Genomic DNA, 19,112 nt, shown 5'->3' on the forward strand with positions numbered 1-19,112 from the left:
CTTTTCATGACAACCCCACGGTGCATATAGGGAACATAGTGATAGTAACAAGGAAGAGAAGAAATTATACACATATGCCAGGTATAACAGATATTTAAACAATTTGTACACAGTGTTAATTATTTCAGAGAGGATTCAGAGTTCATCAAATTTATGGCAGATGGGAAAAAGCTGTCTTTCAGTCTGTTTGTGTGTGTGCGGGTTGATCTAAAACGTTTACCTGATGGAAGGAGCTCAAACAAGGCATTTCCAGGGTGAGTGTTGTCCTTGATAATGTTTTTGGCCCTTCTCACGCTGCTAGTATTATACAAAAGTTCCAGTGATGGTAGTTCAGTGCCAATAATGGCTTCTGCTGTTTTAACAACTCGCTGCAGGGCTTCTCTAGTAGCCTTCGTGCAGCTGTTGTACCAGGCCGTCATGCAATTGGTCAGAACGCTTTCTATAGTGCATCTGTAGAAATTAACCAGCAGCTTCTGTGGGAGGTTAGCGCTCCTTAGTTTTCTCAGAAAGTAGAGGCGTTGTTGTGCTTTGCCAGTTAGAGCTAAAGCATTTTCAGCCCAGGACAGGTTCTCTGCGATGGTGACTCCCAAAAATTTGAAGCTGGAAACTCTCTCCACAGCCGCTGCATTGATCATTAGCGGTAGGTGAGTGGTCTTTTTGGTGGCCCTAAAGTCCAGAATAATTTCTTTGGTCTTCTTTGTATTTAATAACAGGTTGTTAATGTCGCACCATGCAGTCAGGTTCCTAACTTCTTCTCTGTATGCAGCTTCCTCATTGTCTGATATAAGCCCAATGACAGTCGTATCATCTGCAAACTTAACAATTATGTTTGAGGTATGGATAGGCTGGCAGTCATGGGTGAAAAGTGCATAGAGGAGAGGGCTTAATACACAGCCCTGTGGCATGCCAGTGCTCAGGGTAAGGGTATTTTCCTAGTCTGACAGTTTGAGGGTGATTAGTAAGGAAGTCCAATAACCAAGTACATATGGAGGGAGCAAGACCTAGTGCATGGAGTTTGTTGGTCAGCTGGCTAGGTACAATGGTGTTAAATGCTGAGCTGTAGTCAACAAAGAGCATCCTAACATAGGAGTTGGGCTTTTCCAGGTGTGAGAGGGCAGCATGGAGAGCTACACAGATGGCATCCTCAGTCGATCTATTTGTTCGATAAGCAAACTGGTGTTGATCTAGATTTGCTGGGATGGAGGCCTTGATGTGTGTGGCTACCAGTCGTTCAAAGCACTTGGCGATGACAGGGGTTAGAGCAACTGGTCGATAATCATTAAGACAGGTTATCCTAGGATTTTTTGGGACTGGCACAATGGTTGTAGATTTAAGGCATGATGGAACTACACCCAAGAACAGAGAGAGGTTGAATATTTGTGTAAAAACTTTCGCTAGTTGACCAGCACAGGCCTGGAGCACACGTCCTTGCACACCATCAGGACCTGCAGCTTTCCTGGTGTTGATATTTGTGAGTGCTTGCTGCACTTCATGTATGTGAAAGATTAAAGGCTGTGAGTCTGTAGTGGGCCCAAAGTTGACTGGAGGCCGATTGTTGTCTTTTTCAAATCTAGCAAAGTAGTTGTTAAGTTCCTCTGCTAGGCTGGGGATGTTATTGTCCAGTGTATATTGAGTGCTATTCTTTTTGTAATCTGTGAATAGTTGAATGCTTTGCCACATCCTCTTTGGGTTTGAGTCATTTTCAAAGTTTTCCTCAATCCTTTGTTTGTATTTAAGTTTTGCATTTTGTATGCCTTTTTTCAGACTTGCTCTGGCTGAAGAATGTGCTTCTTTGTCCTGTATTTTAAAAGCTTTGTTTCTATTCTTTAGAAGTTCCTTGAGTTCTTTTGTAATCCATGGTTTATGATTTGGGTAAACCGTAATTCTTTTGTTGACAGTGATGGTGTCCACACAGAAATTAACATATGACAATATCTGTAGTTATTTTCACATGCATTGGAAGAAAATAGGGGCAAGCTGGGCAATCCTAGTTGCTCTAGTAGTTGTAGAGATCTGGGAGATCCAATCCACCTCTCTCCCTGCTCCAATGCATCACCACCTTAGAAATTCTACTACGTTTGCCCACCCAGGCATTTTTAGCAATGTGACGTTGAAGATCGGAGAGAGCTTGCTGTGTCACTGGGATAGGAAGGGAGTGGAAAAGGTACAATATGCGAGAGAGGAGGGTCATGCGAATTGCATGAATCCTACCTGTCCAGGAGATTGAGGGAGAGGTCCAGGATGTTAGGTCCTGTTTAAGTTTATTTATCATTGGACAAATATTAATTTGAAAAAGGTCAGACGGATCAGCAGAGATACTGATTCCTAAATAGGTTATATATTTAGTTTGTATCGAAATGCCTAATGAGCTAGCCAGGTGCTGGCCTTGTGGCTTAGTTAGGTTAGAGAATAGCACCTCAGTTTTGTCTATATTTAGTCAACGACCAGAGCCATTCCAAATTGCTTAACAAGCTGTAAGGCATTCGGAATTTAGGTGTGTGGGGAGCAGGGGCGTTGCTAGGATCCTAAGAGATCCAGGGCCCTTTTGGGCACTGCATCTGAAAAATGGGTGTGGCCATGCACCAGAATGTGGGTGTGGCCATGGGAAAAGGAATATATTATAGATAAAAAGACCCCCCAGCATACAACTGTTTTGCTAGCCAATGGCAATGGCAATTAAAGGGCCAGTGCTCCTAAGGCATGTGATAACTCCAACCGTAACAGCAGAACAAGTTTTGAAAGTTTTGAATGCAGGATTAGAATCTTTATCACCTAATACACTATGACCATTTGCTGTTGAAATTTGATTTTTATGGTGACAATCCCGCTTTAAAGAGGAACTTAAACCAAGGATTGAACTTCATCCCAATCAGTAGCTGATACCGCCTTTCCCACGTAAATCTTTACCTTTTCTAGAATAGCTCATCAGGGACATCTGTATGGCTGATATTGTGATGAAATCCCTCCCACAGTGTGATGTCATGACCAAGGTCCTGACAGTTTACTCGTTGCATCTGGGAAATAACAGCTGTTTCTAACTGCCAATCAACCATGTCTCCCTCTGCGGAAAGTTAGTTTCCTGAGAGTTCTATGCATAGAGCTGAATATGTCAGGACTAAAGAGTCACCACCAGTGATTCATTTCAGAATGTAAATCCAGGACAGAAAAGATTTTACAATGGGAAAACACTGACTAGATAATCTATAAATGAGTATTGCAAAAAAATAATAAAATAAAAATAAGCAATTTTATTTATTACGTTATTTTCACTACAGTTCATCTTAAAATTACATATTTAACACCCCACCCCACTATTGTCAGCTTTGTACTTTTGTACAGTGATGCAGAAGATGCTGCTGCTCTCTCTTTAAATAAATAACAATAATAATAATAAAGGTAAAATTACCCTTTCAACCACTGTGACAGGAAAACACACATATATACAGCAGCAAGCGGAAACCTGGATGTGATGCCTGAGAAATGAATGAGACTGTGGGTGTAATAGAGATGCTGTATTACAGTTTGCCTCCCCCATCCCTGGCAAGGCTGAGTTTATGTAACAGTCAGATGGGGATAACAGCCTCGCCTATCACCTCCTCCTCCTCCTCCTGCTCACTGCAAGGCGCAGCTCTGTGTGTGATGACGACAGGAGCGAGGTACATGTGTGAGCACTGACCTGTGCATGAATATCAGAGCTGGTGCTGATGCTGCGGAGGTTTATCTGCTTCTAACACAAGACAAGAGCGGCAGAGGCACAGAACACAATGGAAGAGCAGTCAGAGGGAAACCGATCGTCCAGCTATAACCTGGATTTTCAGCATAAGGTGGGTACAAGGAAACTAGAAGGAATGTAAATGTATCTTTGAATGGAGCTAAGTACAGTATATGATCGTTTAAAACCTGTGTCATTGGTTCCAAAAGATAGAAAATTATGATATAAACCCTGCATGGACATTAGAGTGTACAGTCCTTAAGGATTGTGTCGGCTGACAGTCTGCTGATAGCCAGAGACAACTTAAACGTGGGTCTCCACTAAGATATATGTACTGTCCTATGGAGAGGGGGAGGATCCAAAGCAGGAACAAAGAAGGGCGCCGCAATGATAAAAGCCGCAATTAGCCCCGGGTGCCTTTAGTGTTAGGAGTCTGGGGAGGGACCTTAGGGGTTAAGGTAATGGACCACCAGGGGGGTTTAAGGTTAGGCAGCACTGGGTGGGAGGCAGGTGTGTGTTAAGGTTAGGCACTAACGCGCTGGGGGAGGGGGGGGGGGGGGGTTGGGGGGTGGTGTTAAAGGAACACTGTAGGGGGGTCGGGGGAAAATGAGTTGAACTGCTCAAGCCCAGTATGGTCTGTGCCTGTGCAGTACGCTCCTGATGACATCAGCGGGAGCAAGGACACGGCAACGCAGGCCCAGTGGTTTTCAGACTTTAAAGTCTGAAATTTCAGAAGTGAACCGGAGGCGGGGCCAGAGCATCGGTGAGTGGCTGAGCGGGCACAGGATGTCTGCGGGGGACCATTAGAAGCCCCGGGTAACTTCAACTCATTTTCTCCCGAACTCCCTACAGTATTCCTTTAAGGCATCAGTAGAGGGAGGGTTCTGTGTGAGAGTAGGGTTAGGTTAGGTCATAGTAAAATATTGGTAAAGATTACCGATATTTTACATTATCAGAATTAAGTAATAAAATGGCCTCAATTCACTAAGATCATGCTGGCGATAATAAGGCAAGAGAAAACTTACCACCACACATCGATCTTGCCTTATTAAAGAGAACCAGAGATGAAGCACCCTCATGTATTTTACCTTATTAATCAGTGGGAACATGACAGTAAACACCTAATCTGCTCTTTGTTACATTGTTCTCTGTTTAATTTGCCTGTTATCACCTCTAAGATAAGAATCCCGACTAAGCAGTCGGTCTGGCTTTGCTACAGAATAATTATAGCTGAGACTGTGTTCTTTGCTGTCTTCAAGTCCAAGCCTGCCCCCTGCTGGCTTTGCTCAGGAATCATTATAGCTGAGTCATTATAGCAAAGCCAGACTCAATGCTCAGTCCGGGATTCTTATCTCAGCTAGATAACAGACACTTTTAGCAGTGAGGATGGAACAGAGAGCATGGTAAATGTTTTCTCTAATGTTCCCACTGATTTCTATGGTAAAATACATGAGGGAGCTTTGTCTCTGGTTCACTATAATGGTGTATAGATAGGTTTTCACAATGAGAGAGTTATCTTATCACTTCTGTCCTTAAGTTACCTCCTCTGTAGTTAAGTTACCTGCTCTGTAGTTATTTTCACATGCAGTTAATTAACAGCCTGGCCCATATGCAATTCACTATTTCAACCAGTAGATGGCAGCAGAACTCATTCAAGTAATACAAAGCTGAAAGATTCATGATTTTGTTTCAACCACTGGGTGGCAGCAGAATCACTACAAAAGTTATCAAAACAAGACAATTGTGTATTACAGCTGCTATCAATTACATTACATGCTGTGAAAAAACGGGTGTTTTCACCCATAGAAACACACATGGTGTGCAGAAAATGCATGTAGAAAAACCCACACGAAAAACAAGATCTGCTGACAGAGGTTTAAAGTGCACCTACAGCTTTCAAACAGAAAAAAATCTTTTAAAGCTGCTATTGGGTTAATAGGAATTGAGGCCTTATGCAAGATAATAGCTTTTGCTCCACCTCATGGTTCTTTTGGTAATCTGAGGTGGGAGTGGGGTCAGAGAAAGTGGAAGTTGGGTACACTGTCACCCATTAGTTCCCAGGCACCTGCCTAGGTTGCCTTGTGGATGATCCTGCTCTGGTTTCAGGCGAAATTAATTTAGCGCTTGTACATAGCACTTTATGCATCCGAGCAATGTTCACCTCCCATTCATTAGCCTATAACTTTATCACTAATTCTCACAATGAACTGATCTAGATCTTGTTTTTTCCGCCACCAATTAGGCTTTCTTTGGGTGGTACATTTTGCTAAGTGCTACTTTACTGTAAATGCATTTTAACAGGTAGAATAAGAAAAAAAACGGAAAAAAATAATTATTTCTCAGTTTTCGGCCATTATAGTTTTAAAATAATACATGCCTCCATAATTAAAATCCATGTATTGTATTTGCCTAATAGTTCCGGGTATTAAACCGCTTAAAGGGAACCTAAACTGAGAAGGATATGGATTTTGCCTCTTAAAATAATACCAGTTGCCTGACTCTCCTGCTGATCCTGTGTCTCTAATGCTTTTAGCCAAAGCCCCTCAACAAGCATTCAGATCAGGTGCTCTGACTGAAGTCAGACTGGATTAGCTGCGTGCTTGTTTCAGGTGTGTGATTCAGCCACTACTTTGGTCAATGAGATCAGCAGGACTGCCAGGCAACTGGTATTGTTTAAAAGGAAACATCCATATCGCTCTCAGTTAAGGTTCCCTTTAAATTATCACAATGAATGGCGACAATATTTTATTTGGAAATAAAAGTGCATTTTTTCCGTTTTGCATCCATCACTATTTATAAGCTTATAATTAAAAAAAAAAAAAAAAAGTTATTTTTAACATGCATATTTAAAAAGTTTAGACCTTAGGTAAATATTTACATTTTGTTTAAATGTAATGTTTTTTTGTTTTTTTTAATTAAACATTTTATTTGGGTATTTTTGGGAGGGTGGGATGTAAATTGTAATTTTTTTTAATGTAAATATGTGTTTATTTTTTATTTTTTTTACATGTAGGTGTAGTTTTACTATTTGGCCACAAGATGGCAGCCATAAGTTTGTTTACATTACGTCACTCTAAGCGTAACATGTACGGTTAGAGGGACGTAAGAGGCAGAAAAAGCGAGGCTTCCGAGAGAAGCCGTCGCTTTTTCTGCCGGGGAAAGGGATCACTGATCGGGCACCATGACCGGCTTCATTGATTCCTCGGCTAATGAACCGCGGGCCAGGAGCGCGCGTGCTCGCGCGTGATCGGCTGCGGGAGTGCACATGGTCTTCTGGACGTAGCCTCTAAAAAGCAGGCTGTGTAAACATCAGAGGGATATAACATGGAGTTTTGATAACTGTCACGCTGTACGGGCCAGAGCAGCTATGTAAAATGGGAGATGGCTATAATAAAATAGTCATCCAAAGATGTCCCATTAAAAGCACATTGGTGTGACTCGGCCTTCCTGGTAATGAGCTGGGCAGCTCTCTGTAGTGTGCTTCCTATTCATCTTTCATGCTTCCTGTTAGATGTTGGCTGGGGATTTTGCACTGATGATTGTTTTCTCATTCCTCTCCCACACACATCATCTGCCACTAAGTGATCACTTTGCTGCTGGTGATAGATAATTGCTTCAGTTGCTTGCAGAGCTGCCATGTGAGGCTATTGCCATAGCAAACAATAATGACAAGGTGTGTAATATGCACAGGCAGGGATGTCACTCTGCTCACCCCGATCATTAGCTGCATTATCAGCCTTGTCTATCAGCTCTGAGGCTGCCTGGGATCAGCAGCCATGCCGTTCTGTGGGAAACGCCACAGACCCAACATACAGTACAAAAGCTCCTTTTATTATTGTTATTATGACTGAGTTTTAAAGCGCCAACAAATTCTGTGGCACTGTTTAGAGTAAGATTTTATTCTTTATAACTTAAAGGGAAGGTTCAGGGAGGGTGGGTAAAAAATAAAAATCAATTTCCACTTACCTGGGGCTTCCTCCAGCCCGTGGCAGGCAGGAGGTGCCCTCGCCGCCGCTCCGCAGGCTCCCGGTGGTCTCCGGTGGCCGACCCGACCTGGCCAGGCCGGCTGCCTGGTCGGGCTCTTCTGCGCTCCAAGGCCCGGAACTTCTGCGTCCCACGCCGGCGCTCTGACGTCATCGGACGTCCTCCGGGCTCTACTGCGCAGGCGCAGAACCCGGAGGACGTCCGATGACGTCAGCGCGCCGGCGTGGGACGCAGAAGTTCCGGGCCTTGGAGCGCAGAAGAGCCCGACCTGGCAGCCGGCCTGGCCAGGTCGGGTCGGCCACCGGAGACCACCGGGAGCCTGCGGAGCGGCGGCGAGGGCACCTCCTGCCTGCCACGGGCTGGAGGAAGCCCCAGGTAAGTGGAAATTGATTTTTATTTTTTACCCACCCTCCCTGAACCTTTCCTTTAAAGGACATCCGAAGCGAAAATAAACTGGTGAGAAAACAAATGTATCTATCCTCCTTCTCCTATATAATGAATTTTTAAGATATCCCACAGTTTTATTTTATATTTAAATCTAGTTTTTAAGCTTTTATTGTTTTATTGTCTCTGCTCAATGACACCTTCGTTGAAGTATGCCAGAGCTCAAATCTATGAATTATTGAACCTTTTATCTCTTTTCTGCTCCAGGAAGCCATTTACTTACAGGAAAATATTTTATGGCTGTAATTACTTATCGGTGAGGGTTATGCTATAGTCTGACTCAGTCCGACCCGGTCCGGACCTGGACAGAAACTGTCACTTTCATACCTGATGTTTAACTATTTCAGGCAGAGAAAGATACAATGGAGCACAGCCTAGTTATTAGTGCTCTTGGCACTGTACATACACATGTTTATCTCATCATGTCACCTCGGTTGTCCTTTAAGGAAAATCTGTAAGAAGGAAAAACCTTCCTGGGGGGATACTTACATCGGGAAGAGGAAGCCTCTGGATCCTAATGAGGCTTCCCCATCCTCTTCTGTCACGATGATCCAGCGTTGGAGGCCCTTCACCACCAGGGAGGGACATATTTACTTACTGCAATCCAACGCAGGCACAGTAGCGGCTTTCTGATTGGGCTCAGGCAGAAATAGCTGAGCCCAATCAGGTCTGCTCAACTGCGCAGGCGACTCGCACCCGCGCAGTAGAGCAGACCCGATCGAGCTCGGCTATTTCCAACTGAGCCCGATCAGAAAGCCGCAACTGCACCTGCGCTGGAACCGGGGAATGCAAATAGAGGCACTAAGTTCAGATAAGGCACACTAACCTCAGATAAGGCACACTAACCTCAGATAAGGCACACTAACTGGCTTAGCGCCGGAAAACTCTTTTTTTACTCCGGCGCTAACACTTAGCGCCGGTTAGTGAATCAAGCTCATACAGTATAAGTTCATTGGCTTTCCCCTAAGTTGGCCCTAGACTACGATACATACTGTACATACACATACACACAGTGTGACTATGGTAGGGATTAGATTGTGAGCCCCTCTGAAGAACAGTTAAGTGACAAGACAGTATACTCTGTAAAGCGCAGTGGAAGATGTTGGTGCTATATAAGTACTAAATAATAATAGCCCTTTAGGCTCAGCTGATCCCTGCCACTGGACACTTATGCTTCTGATCTGCCGTACTGGCAGAGAAACAGACATTCTGGATGCGCTGTCGGATCATTGCACAACTTGGCCAATTACATGGTGTATTCCCTTGCATGCTGCCTGTGTGATCAACTGCGCCGATACTGTATCTTCTATGGGAGGCCTCATTTGGAGTGTGCTCATCACAGTAACTCAACAACTCAGCAGGGGCGGGACTAGAGAGGAGTAGCCACTGCAACTGCAGAGGGGTCCGGAGGTCCGGAGGTGTGGGAGGGCCCAACAACTAACCTTCCCTTTCTCAGATACTCCAGATCAGGTGTTTTTTGTGGCTACACACGTTACAAGATTGAAGATACTGATGGCCACACACACTTGTTTTATGACCCTTGTATGATGGATCCCAAGGGAAGGGTAACCTAGGGGAGGCAAGGGAAGGGTTGTGATTTGTAGTTACGCCCCTGTACTACAGGTTGCCGTTGGAGATCACATGGACCTTACTGGAGTGGAGAGATAACATATCAGTGTGTTTGGCTGGCATTTTGGCCTTTTCTTTGACCAAGCTTGTCTTCCTTATCTATATCTGGGGGCATCTGCAAATACACTGTGGTGAGGACTGCATGGATCTGGTACTGGATGCATGGATCCAGTATACTGTTTAGGCCTATGCTTGGCCTCTGTGCTTTGGAAATAAATTGCACTCTACTGCTTTCTGCTGGTTATTTGGAATGTGCAACACACTTTAAAGGGGTGCTATGGCAGTAGAAATCTGTCAGAATCTGACAGAAGCGACAGGTTTGGGACTAAAGCACAAAAAGCAAATGCACACTCCCAGCTAGCACATTCCTACCTTATATCTGATCTACACATGCCTGTCACCCATCAGGTGCAGTGTTATACACCCTTTGTCTGCCGTATCAAATCTAGCAGGAATTGCATGTATTGCATAAATTTAGCAGCATTCAGGTGGGAGACTTCGATCGGACGTAATCGTAGATTATGTCAGCTTAGAGGCAGTGAGGGTGATTCCCCTGGTGGTGAGAGGTCCAGGGCTCACCTGTATCTCCCTCTGGGCATCGCATGGTAGTTTAGGGGTCCTGGTCTGTGGCAGATTCCGGGACCCCTGACTGTCGTGTGAACCAGTTTTTTGAGGTTTTGGATTAGTCCATCTCTTCATAGGGGATTCTCAGCAAGGCTTTTATCCTATACAATAAAATGCAAGTGTCCCTGCGTCATCAACTGAATGGTTGTGTGTCCCTGGCTTTTTTGTACTGAGCATGTGCGCAGCCAGGGCAGTTAGGACACAGGGCCGGATCTGACAGTTTGCTGTATGTGGTTCACAGAGGTTTGCATTGTGGGAAATAACAGCTTTTTCCAACTGCCAAGCAAGCAGCTCCCGTGTCCATATACTTCAGACAGTGGTGGGGAACGAGCAAGCAGGACTCGTATGTGCGCGCATTGCGGGGGGGGGGGGGGGGGGTAGCGGCTCCTAGCGCCCGTAAGTTAGCTGCTTTAGTGCGGTCCCTCCCTGCCCCAGTCTTAGAGCTGCTGTCCATAGTATTGCATGAGGCAGATTCAGATATCGCCAATTCGCCACCTAAGCTAGAGATTTTAAAGAGAAACTCCGACCAAGAATTTAACTTTATCCCAATCAGTAGCTGATACCCCCTTTTACATGACAAATCTATTGCATTTCACAAACAGACCATCAGGGGGCGCTGTATGACTGATATTGTGGTGAAACCCCTCCCACAAAAAGCTCTGAGTACCGCGGTACTCTGGGCAAACTGCCACAATGTAACAATGTTCACAGACAGGAAATGGCTGTTTACAGCTGTCTGTAACAGCCAGAACAGCTAGACACAGCTACATAACCTGCCCACAGTAACAATGTCACCATGTAATACATGTCAGAATGTGAATCTGGGAGAGGAAAGATTTTACAATGAGCAAACACTGACTAAATCATTTATACATAATTATTGTAAAAATGAAGCACTTTTGTTATTACATTATTTTCACTGGAGTTCCTCTTTAAAGGTAGCTCACGTCATAACTTTTTTTTAATATTAAAATGAGTGTGTTACAATTAGAGACTCTATTTTTGTTTTGTTTTTTATTATTTTCTGCTTTCAGTGTCCCTGCGGGAGAGATTTAGGGCCTCTTTCCACTAAAAAAAGTGATTACAATCCTATTGCTGCGATTGTAATACTTTGAATAGGTTCGCAGATGCACAAAAAATGCCAGACAGCAATTCTGTGAAAAATGTATCCCACTAGTGGAAAAGACAACACTGCAATTTACATGTTAGTCATGGTACCATTGCAATCAGGGCCGGTTCTAGACTTTTTGCTGCCTGAGGCAAACTTGTGAGGATGTGCCGCCTCTGCAGTCAGGACAACAGTGCCACCTCCCTTCTGCTGTTCAAGTCAAATGAAACACTGCTGCTCTCTTTCCTCCCCCCCTACTCACTCATTGCCAGACTCCACACAGCACAACAAGCTGCTTTTCCCCAATAATGACTTCTTCACCTCCCTCTCGCTCCCGCTTCTCCTCCTACTCTGACTGTAGGATGTTACAAAAATGCTGCCCCTGTAATCTCTGCGCCTGATGCAAATGTTTCACCTTGCTTCATGAGAGAACCGGCCCTGATTGCAATCCACAAACCGCCAGCAATCCGATCTTCGGATCGAAATGAAGCAAGTGCAAATGGGGGCCCTTACCCTGACTTTAAATGACTGCTGTCGTCTTTGCTTTGCATTTTTCATAGACTATCCTGGTGGGGGACAGCTCGGTCGGGAAGACGTCGCTACTAGTACAGTTTGATCAAGGCAAGTTCATCCCAGGATCCTTCACTTCCACAGTGGGCATCGGCTTCACGGTAAGACAACTTTGCATACAATAAGCTATAAGCAGTCTGTCTGTGTTTAAAGGGAGTCTGCAGTTAAATAAAAATAAAAGAAGATACTCACCTAAGGAGAGGGAAGACTCTGGGTGCTATAGAGCCTTCCCGTTCCTCCTACGGTCCCCAAGTTCCACCACTGGCTCCCCTTTAGTAGTCTCTAACCGATAGGTTGGAGACTGCACTCTCTGCCGCTGCGGGAGGCTTTGGCAGGCTTCGGGAGCCCGAGTGCTCCTGAAAATGGGCCACTCCATACTGCGCATGCTCAAGCATGTAATCTCGCACACTCGCGGTGGAGACTGCTAACACGGGAGCCAGCGGTGGAGCGCGGGAACCGTAGGAGGAACTGGAAGGCACTATAGGACACAGGGGGAAATTTATCAACGCATTACCAACAGTTTTTTTCTTTTTAATCTGTTCTAACCAGCAGGGAGAACAGTTCTGCATGATAGTAAGATTCTTCTTAAATCCCACAGATGTAGAACTGCAGGCTAGACATGATTGCAGAGTGCAGGCTATACATGATTTGTGATGTGCTCCTCCCCCCTGCTGAATTCCTCCTCAGAGCCTGCTGCTATCAATACAGCAGGTGTGTTGGTTACCTCAGCAACAGCAATTCCCCTCACACACTGCACTGTCTGAGAGACCTTCCTAGCCACTCCTATTTTACAACACTTTTACAAGGAATCTATTCAGTGATCCCTCACTTTAAGCCAGGATTCTTTCAAAGACCGTACCCATGTGAAGGTGGCTATAGCTTAATCCATGGCCACCCGACACACCCAAAAGATAGACCCCTCTATGATCGGAATCTGATCAGAAAGGGTTCGATTCCTGTCACACGCTACAAATAGATTTCAGCATGAGCAGATATCGGGACTCAAACCATTGGGCGACTTATTGGGGTGAGTTCTCTGCAGACGAGTCTCTAGCCTATGGGCTAGCAATACATTCTGTTGCTATGGATGAGGGAGAAGGGAAAACAGTGCAGCACACTGAGTCTGCAGATAACAGCAACATGCATTACTTGCCTCACAGCTTTAAAAACAAAAAGGGTAATCTTTATAGTAAACCTGTGAGGAAAAAAATGCTAAAGTTAGATATCTCAGTAAAGGGAAGTCTCTAGATGATCTTCCTGCAGCCCACCGCTGGTTGCCAGGACCCTCTTCTTCTTCATAGCCATGCTCCTGTCCATGTACTAGCATGCCCACACTGCACAGGTGTAATGACAGCCAGGGACTGCGCAGTGGCATGGCGCTGCTTGTACATGAGTGGCTCTGTGGTACTATGCAGGCACTGGCCATCCTTGTACCTCTGCAGTGCAGCCGCGCTCGTACATGGATGGGAGCATGACAGCGCAAAGATATTCAGAGGGATTCAGTAATGGATTTGTGGGCTGTAGGAGGATGGGGGAAACTTCTGGACTATCCAGAGGCTTCCTTCTACTACTAAGGTAAGTACTTTATCTATTTTTTGCACTTTTTTTTTACTCACAAGTACACTTTGAAGGAAATTTGAGGTGTAAATAAACTGATAAGATAAATTATTGCATTTATCCTCCTACTCCCAAAAATGATTTCTTCTTTCTTTTTTTTTTAAGAATCCCCAGTTTTATTTTATGTTTGAAATCAGTAAAAGTAGGTTTCATTTTTGTATTGTCTCGTCTGAATGATACAGCATTTTACACAGTCTTTCAGTGTCCAAGAGCTAAAATATATGAACTATTGACTTTTTTTATCTATCCCCTGCACTCAGAAGCTGTTATCTTGCAGGAAAGAGTTTTATGGCTGTAGTTCCTTATCAGTGAGGGTTACGCTGTAGTCCTTCCCGACTGGAGGGAAACTGCCATTTGACTCTTTCAGGCAGAAAAAGAAGTAAAAGAACACAGCCACTGTACATTCTGTACACATTTATTTTATCACGTAAACTTTAATTGACTCCCAACTTTATTTCCATACTTTAAAGTGTACCTGAGATGGGGGATAGAAAAAATGTATACATATCTGGAACTTCTCCCAGACCCCTTTGGCTTGATCACTCCCACGCCACCGTCCTCGACCTTCTGGATCCTCCGTAAGGGCTCCCGTAAATTCTGCCAGTCGGCGCATGCGCAGTGCATCTGCACACACTCCCCCGTCGTGCTCCCATTGTTGGAAGCGTTCTGTGCCTGCACAGTAGTACTGCAGAGGCGCAGAACACTGACAGGCATGAAAGCGCGACGGGGAGCACACGGCGCAGACTCGCAGCATGCGCAGTAAGCCCCAACTGGCCGAACGTACAGGAGCCCTTACAGAAGATCCAGAAGGCGGAGGATGGTGGCGATGGATGGATCAGGCTGAAGGGGGCTGGAGGAAGTCCCAGGTATGTATAAATTTCTTCTATCCCCTCATCTCAGGTTCCCTTTAAAGCACCCCTGAACTCAATATTTGTTGCATACATTTAATCCTGACTTACGTGCGGTGCTTTGACATAAGTCCAGCGCGCCCTGTGGCCCCCGCACTACACAGCCGTAATCTCCGACTTAGCAGAACATCGAATATGGGTGGAGAGGAAGTGGTAGCCTGTCCCTGGACACGCCTCTTTACTCTCCACTGATGATTCCTGATATCACTGTAATTCACTGTAACGGCACACAGCGCCAGCTCTCCGGGTGTGGTGGGAGCAAGATTAGAGATGTTTCAGGGTTGTGTCATAAAAATGTCTCTCTTTCTTGTCTCAAGCAGTTGGGTGGTATGTTTTCAACTGGCACTACCTGGAATATTTCTTTAAAGGGACCTGTAACGATCGGTGTAACACAGAGAGGATCTGATTATTGGTGATCTGCAGTATCACCAAAAATGCAGATATATACCTGATTATTGATGATCTGCAGTATCACCGATAATCAGATATATCACTAACCTCTGGACACCTGAGTGATAAGAGTGTTTGGTGCAACAGTAATACTTTTAGGACCGCACCTGACAAGCAGGTGATGAAGCAGTAAGGGATACTGCACAAAGAACAAGTTCCTTCCTATGGTCAGAGAACTCCCAAGGGAGTGACCAGACTGGGAATAGGAAGGACCAGAGTGTGAGTGACACCAGGGGGGGGGGGGTGTCACTAACAGATATGTGAACTATCTCTTAACTGGGGAGATAGCTCTCGAGGTCAGGCACGCCAGTTCGGCAACACACAGACAGATAGGGTACATAGACAGGAGACTGATTCGGTAATCCTAAAACACGCAGGGTTTGGCAACAGAGTATCAGAAATAGCGAAGTACCAAATCAGTGATCAGAAGAGTGGTCAGGAAAGCAGAAGGTCATAACAGATAATAAACAATGCCTAGTCTTGGGTGTGAGTTCCGTGATCATCAACACCCTGGAACTAGTCTGAAGTATAACAGAATGATAGTACAAGTCCTAGTCTTGGGTGTGAGCTCCTTGATCATCAACACCCTGGAACTAGTCTGAAGTATAACAGAATGATGGTACAAGTCCCTAGTCTTGGGTGTGAGCTCCGTAGTCATCAACACCCTGGAACTAGTCTGAGATATCACAGAGATGATATACAGTATTCCTAGTCTGGGGTGTGAAGTCCGTGATCATCAACACCCTGGAACTGGTCTAGAGAATAACACAGATAATATACAGTATTCCTAGTCTGGGGTGTGAGGTCCGTGATCATCAACACCCTGGAACTGGTCTAGAGAATAACACAGATTCTGACAAAAAGGTCTGAGTGCTTCCACGTAGTGATCACAACGGCAGACAACCAGAGAATGACCAGCACCCAGTATATATAGTACAGCGCTCTCCAGCGCCTCCCCTAAGTGCTGGACCAATGGGAACTGGTTGGATTGTCAGCTGACCAGCTTGGTCAGCTGACTCTCTTCTAGCTGTCATAAAAGCTCTGCCTCTCAGCGCGCGCGTCCTTCTGAACCTGTGGGGACTATCAGTCCCAGCCACACCAGCCATGTGTTGTGTACCACCCACCGTGCTGGACGCGGAACCAACCGCACCGCTATCAGAGCATGCGGCGGTTTCTCCGCGTTTGGCCATACTGACAGATGTAGGCCTATGCGTGCAAACCGCCGCTTTGGACGCGGGTTCAGTAGTCTTGTTCTCAGGACATGCGGCGGTTTCTCCGCGTTCAGCCATACTAGCAGATGTAGGCCTACGCGCACAAACTGCCACGTTAGACGCGGAATCAGCCGCCTTGCTCTGAGCACCTGCGGCGGCTTTTCCGCGTTTTCTCACAGGACCCTGAGAAGAGCATAAAAATGGAAATCTGAATTTACCTGGGGCTTCCTCCAGCCCCTCATAGCCCTCAGTGTCCTTTGGGTCTCCTCTGTGCCCCCACTGGCAGGTCCGTTAGGTGCACGACTTCTCCTGAAGTATACGCGTGACCCGGCTCAATCACGTGCCCGTTCCTGTGAATGCTCAGTGCAAGTGCGGTTCTCAAAAGACTGAACCGTGCTTGTGCAGAACGCTCACAGAGTCGGGCACGCGGTCAAGCCAGGTGTGCATGCGCAGTCAACCGCACTTTTGGGTGAAGTTGTGCACCTAATAGCCGGAGCACGGAGGGAACCCAAGGATGCAGAGGGGACCTTGCGTGCTACGGGGGCTGGAGGGACCCCCAGGTAAGTTCAGATTTCCATTTTTATGCTTTGCTCAGGATCCCAACTGTACTTTGCAGTAGAAAACTGTAAATTATTGACTCTTTCCTTAGCCTAGGCTTTTGCATTTTTTCAAGGAAAACAATAAACTGGACTTTTAAAAAAGTGTTCTGTGCTCTCACGGCGCATTGTGACAGATAAACATGAGAACTTTCAGTTTTGACTTGTGTTCCACTTCCTGAGCAGAACTGTTGCCAAACACAAAGGACTCTTTCCAGTGTTGACAAAGCTAAAATGTCAAGTAGTAGTGCTACTGCTTCATTCCCAGGAACACCACAGACAGGAAATTAGCCACTCCCACTTCTCCAAAACGAATAAGCCAAGTGTTCAAAGTGGTTTACAAAGAATGTTCCCGTAAGGCCTGACAGGTTATGTCCACAATCAGTCCCTATGCCCCAATCTAGTGCCGTGACTCTGAGCCTGGCCCACGTTCTTCACCTATAGACAAGCCTCTGCGTGAACAGGACACTTTATTTGTCCCCAGTCTAGGCATACAGACTGAAGTAGAGTGGACAATAACCCCCAGAGCCCCACTGAGGCAAGTATCAACAGAGTTCACAAGTGTTAAACTGTAGTCATACCTTGATGATGAGAATGAGGCCCACAATGGTGACAGGCAGTCAGAGGATCTAAGTGACAGGCAAGGTTGGTCCAGGCAGCAAGCAAGAGTGTCCAGGTAACAAGCAAAGGTCAGTTCAGGCAGCAGACAAGAGTATCCAGGTAACAAGCAAAGGGTCAATTCCAGAACAATAACAAAGGTAAGAGTGCGCACCCAGCAACTAGCCACAGGTATGCTATCACAGGCGATGACTGGGAGCACTCAGCACATTTAAATACAACTCTCTTCCAAATAGTGGCCTGGCTACACTCCGCACATCCAATCAGACAGCAGTACATCCTGCCAAAGTGTCAGCTGTATATCAGCTGACACTGCACTACTGTTTACCTTTGCGGAGGGCGTACTGAGAAGGCGCCCTCCGCCTATCAGGAAGTGCAGCCTGCGTTCCAGCTGACACGTCATCAGTGGGGAACAAGCACAGAGACCTGGAAGTGGAGGTCTCAGCCCGGCTCTCGCCGCAACTTTCACCAGATACAGATACGTTCCTTATACTTCCTTGCCAGAACTGGGTACTAGGGGTGGGTAAGGGTCCTTTTTCACCCAAAATTGTGATTGACATCGAAATTGTGCTGGGATGCCGATAGCGATTTAAAAAATGTAAAATAAGTACATTTTTAATGATGGTTTGAGGCGACTATTAACCATTTCACCACCAAGGGGTTTTTACCCTAAAGGCTCTTTCACAGTACGACGTTAAAGTTGTATGTTAGAAAATGTTTCAACGCAGACTAACGCACAGCAATACTAAATCTGTGCGACATTCACAGTGCACACGTTGCGTTAGTGTGTAACGTGTAGCGTTATTAGAAAGTGCTGCATGCTGGGCGTTGAGCAATGAATCTGCTGCGTTATTTGTGTTGCACATGCTCAGTAATTTTTTTTTAAAATGTAACGCATGCGCCATTTTCGTTCCATCGTAAATACACGTGTTTTGTGTTTATTTTTTTATATTTTTGGGGGGATTTTTGTTTATTTGTAGTATCCAAAGTAATCACTGTTATAACGGGAATCTTAATTTGTTTATTTTTTGTTAGTTTTTAATGGTGTGATAATGCCCTCTTAAGGGACGGCCCACAAGAAGGGGATGGACCCAAAACTGCCTCCTTCGACAAAGAAGACACATGAAAAATAACATGCACATGCCACCAAGCACCATCTCCTCCTCCACATCCATGCTTGATACAGCCGCTATATCACCCTCTATGCTGCTATAGCAGCATAGAGGGTGATAAAGCGGCTGGGAACGCGGAGAATCCATGCTTGATACAGCCGCTATATCACCATGCTTGATACAGCCGCTATATCACCATGCTTGATACAGCCGCTATATCACCCTCTATGCTGCTATAGCAGCATAGAGGGTGATAAAGCGGCTGGGAACGCGGAGAATCAGCCGCGTTCCCAGCCTGTCGGCGGCTGTCGCCGAACCCGGAAGTAGCCGCCGGCGGGGACAGGACGATCGGAGCGGGGCTGCGAGGGCACCATCCAGCTTCTGGGGGCTGAGGGATGCCCCGGGTGAGAAAAGATCATTTTTTTTTCCTTAAGTATTCCTTTAACGTAGCTATTTATGTTTTTTTTAAATGCTGTCACTTTTTTATTTTAATAGGTGTTTTATTTTGGTAACTATGGGGGGCAGGGGA

At 45.5% G+C, this 19,112-nt stretch overlaps 1 protein-coding gene across 2 annotated transcripts in view; it reads left to right on the top strand.

Moving 5' to 3' along the window:
• The first annotated feature begins 3,629 nt into the window (after positions 1-3,629).
• Positions 3,630-19,112, top strand: part of LOC137540851 (ras-related protein Rab-37-like) — an 88,647-nt gene continuing 73,164 nt past the window's right edge. For both annotated transcript variants that reach the window (XM_068262022.1, XM_068262024.1), the window contains exons 1-2: positions 3,630-3,824; positions 12,062-12,172. In XM_068262022.1, coding sequence (XP_068118123.1) covers positions 3,765-3,824; positions 12,062-12,172 — 171 coding nt within the window. In that variant the 5' untranslated portion in view covers positions 3,630-3,764. The remainder of the gene's footprint in view (positions 3,825-12,061; positions 12,173-19,112) is intronic.

This window comes from Hyperolius riggenbachi, chromosome 12 (assembly GCF_040937935.1).
Source record: "Hyperolius riggenbachi isolate aHypRig1 chromosome 12, aHypRig1.pri, whole genome shotgun sequence".
Lineage (NCBI taxonomy): Eukaryota > Metazoa > Chordata > Amphibia > Anura > Hyperoliidae > Hyperolius > Hyperolius riggenbachi.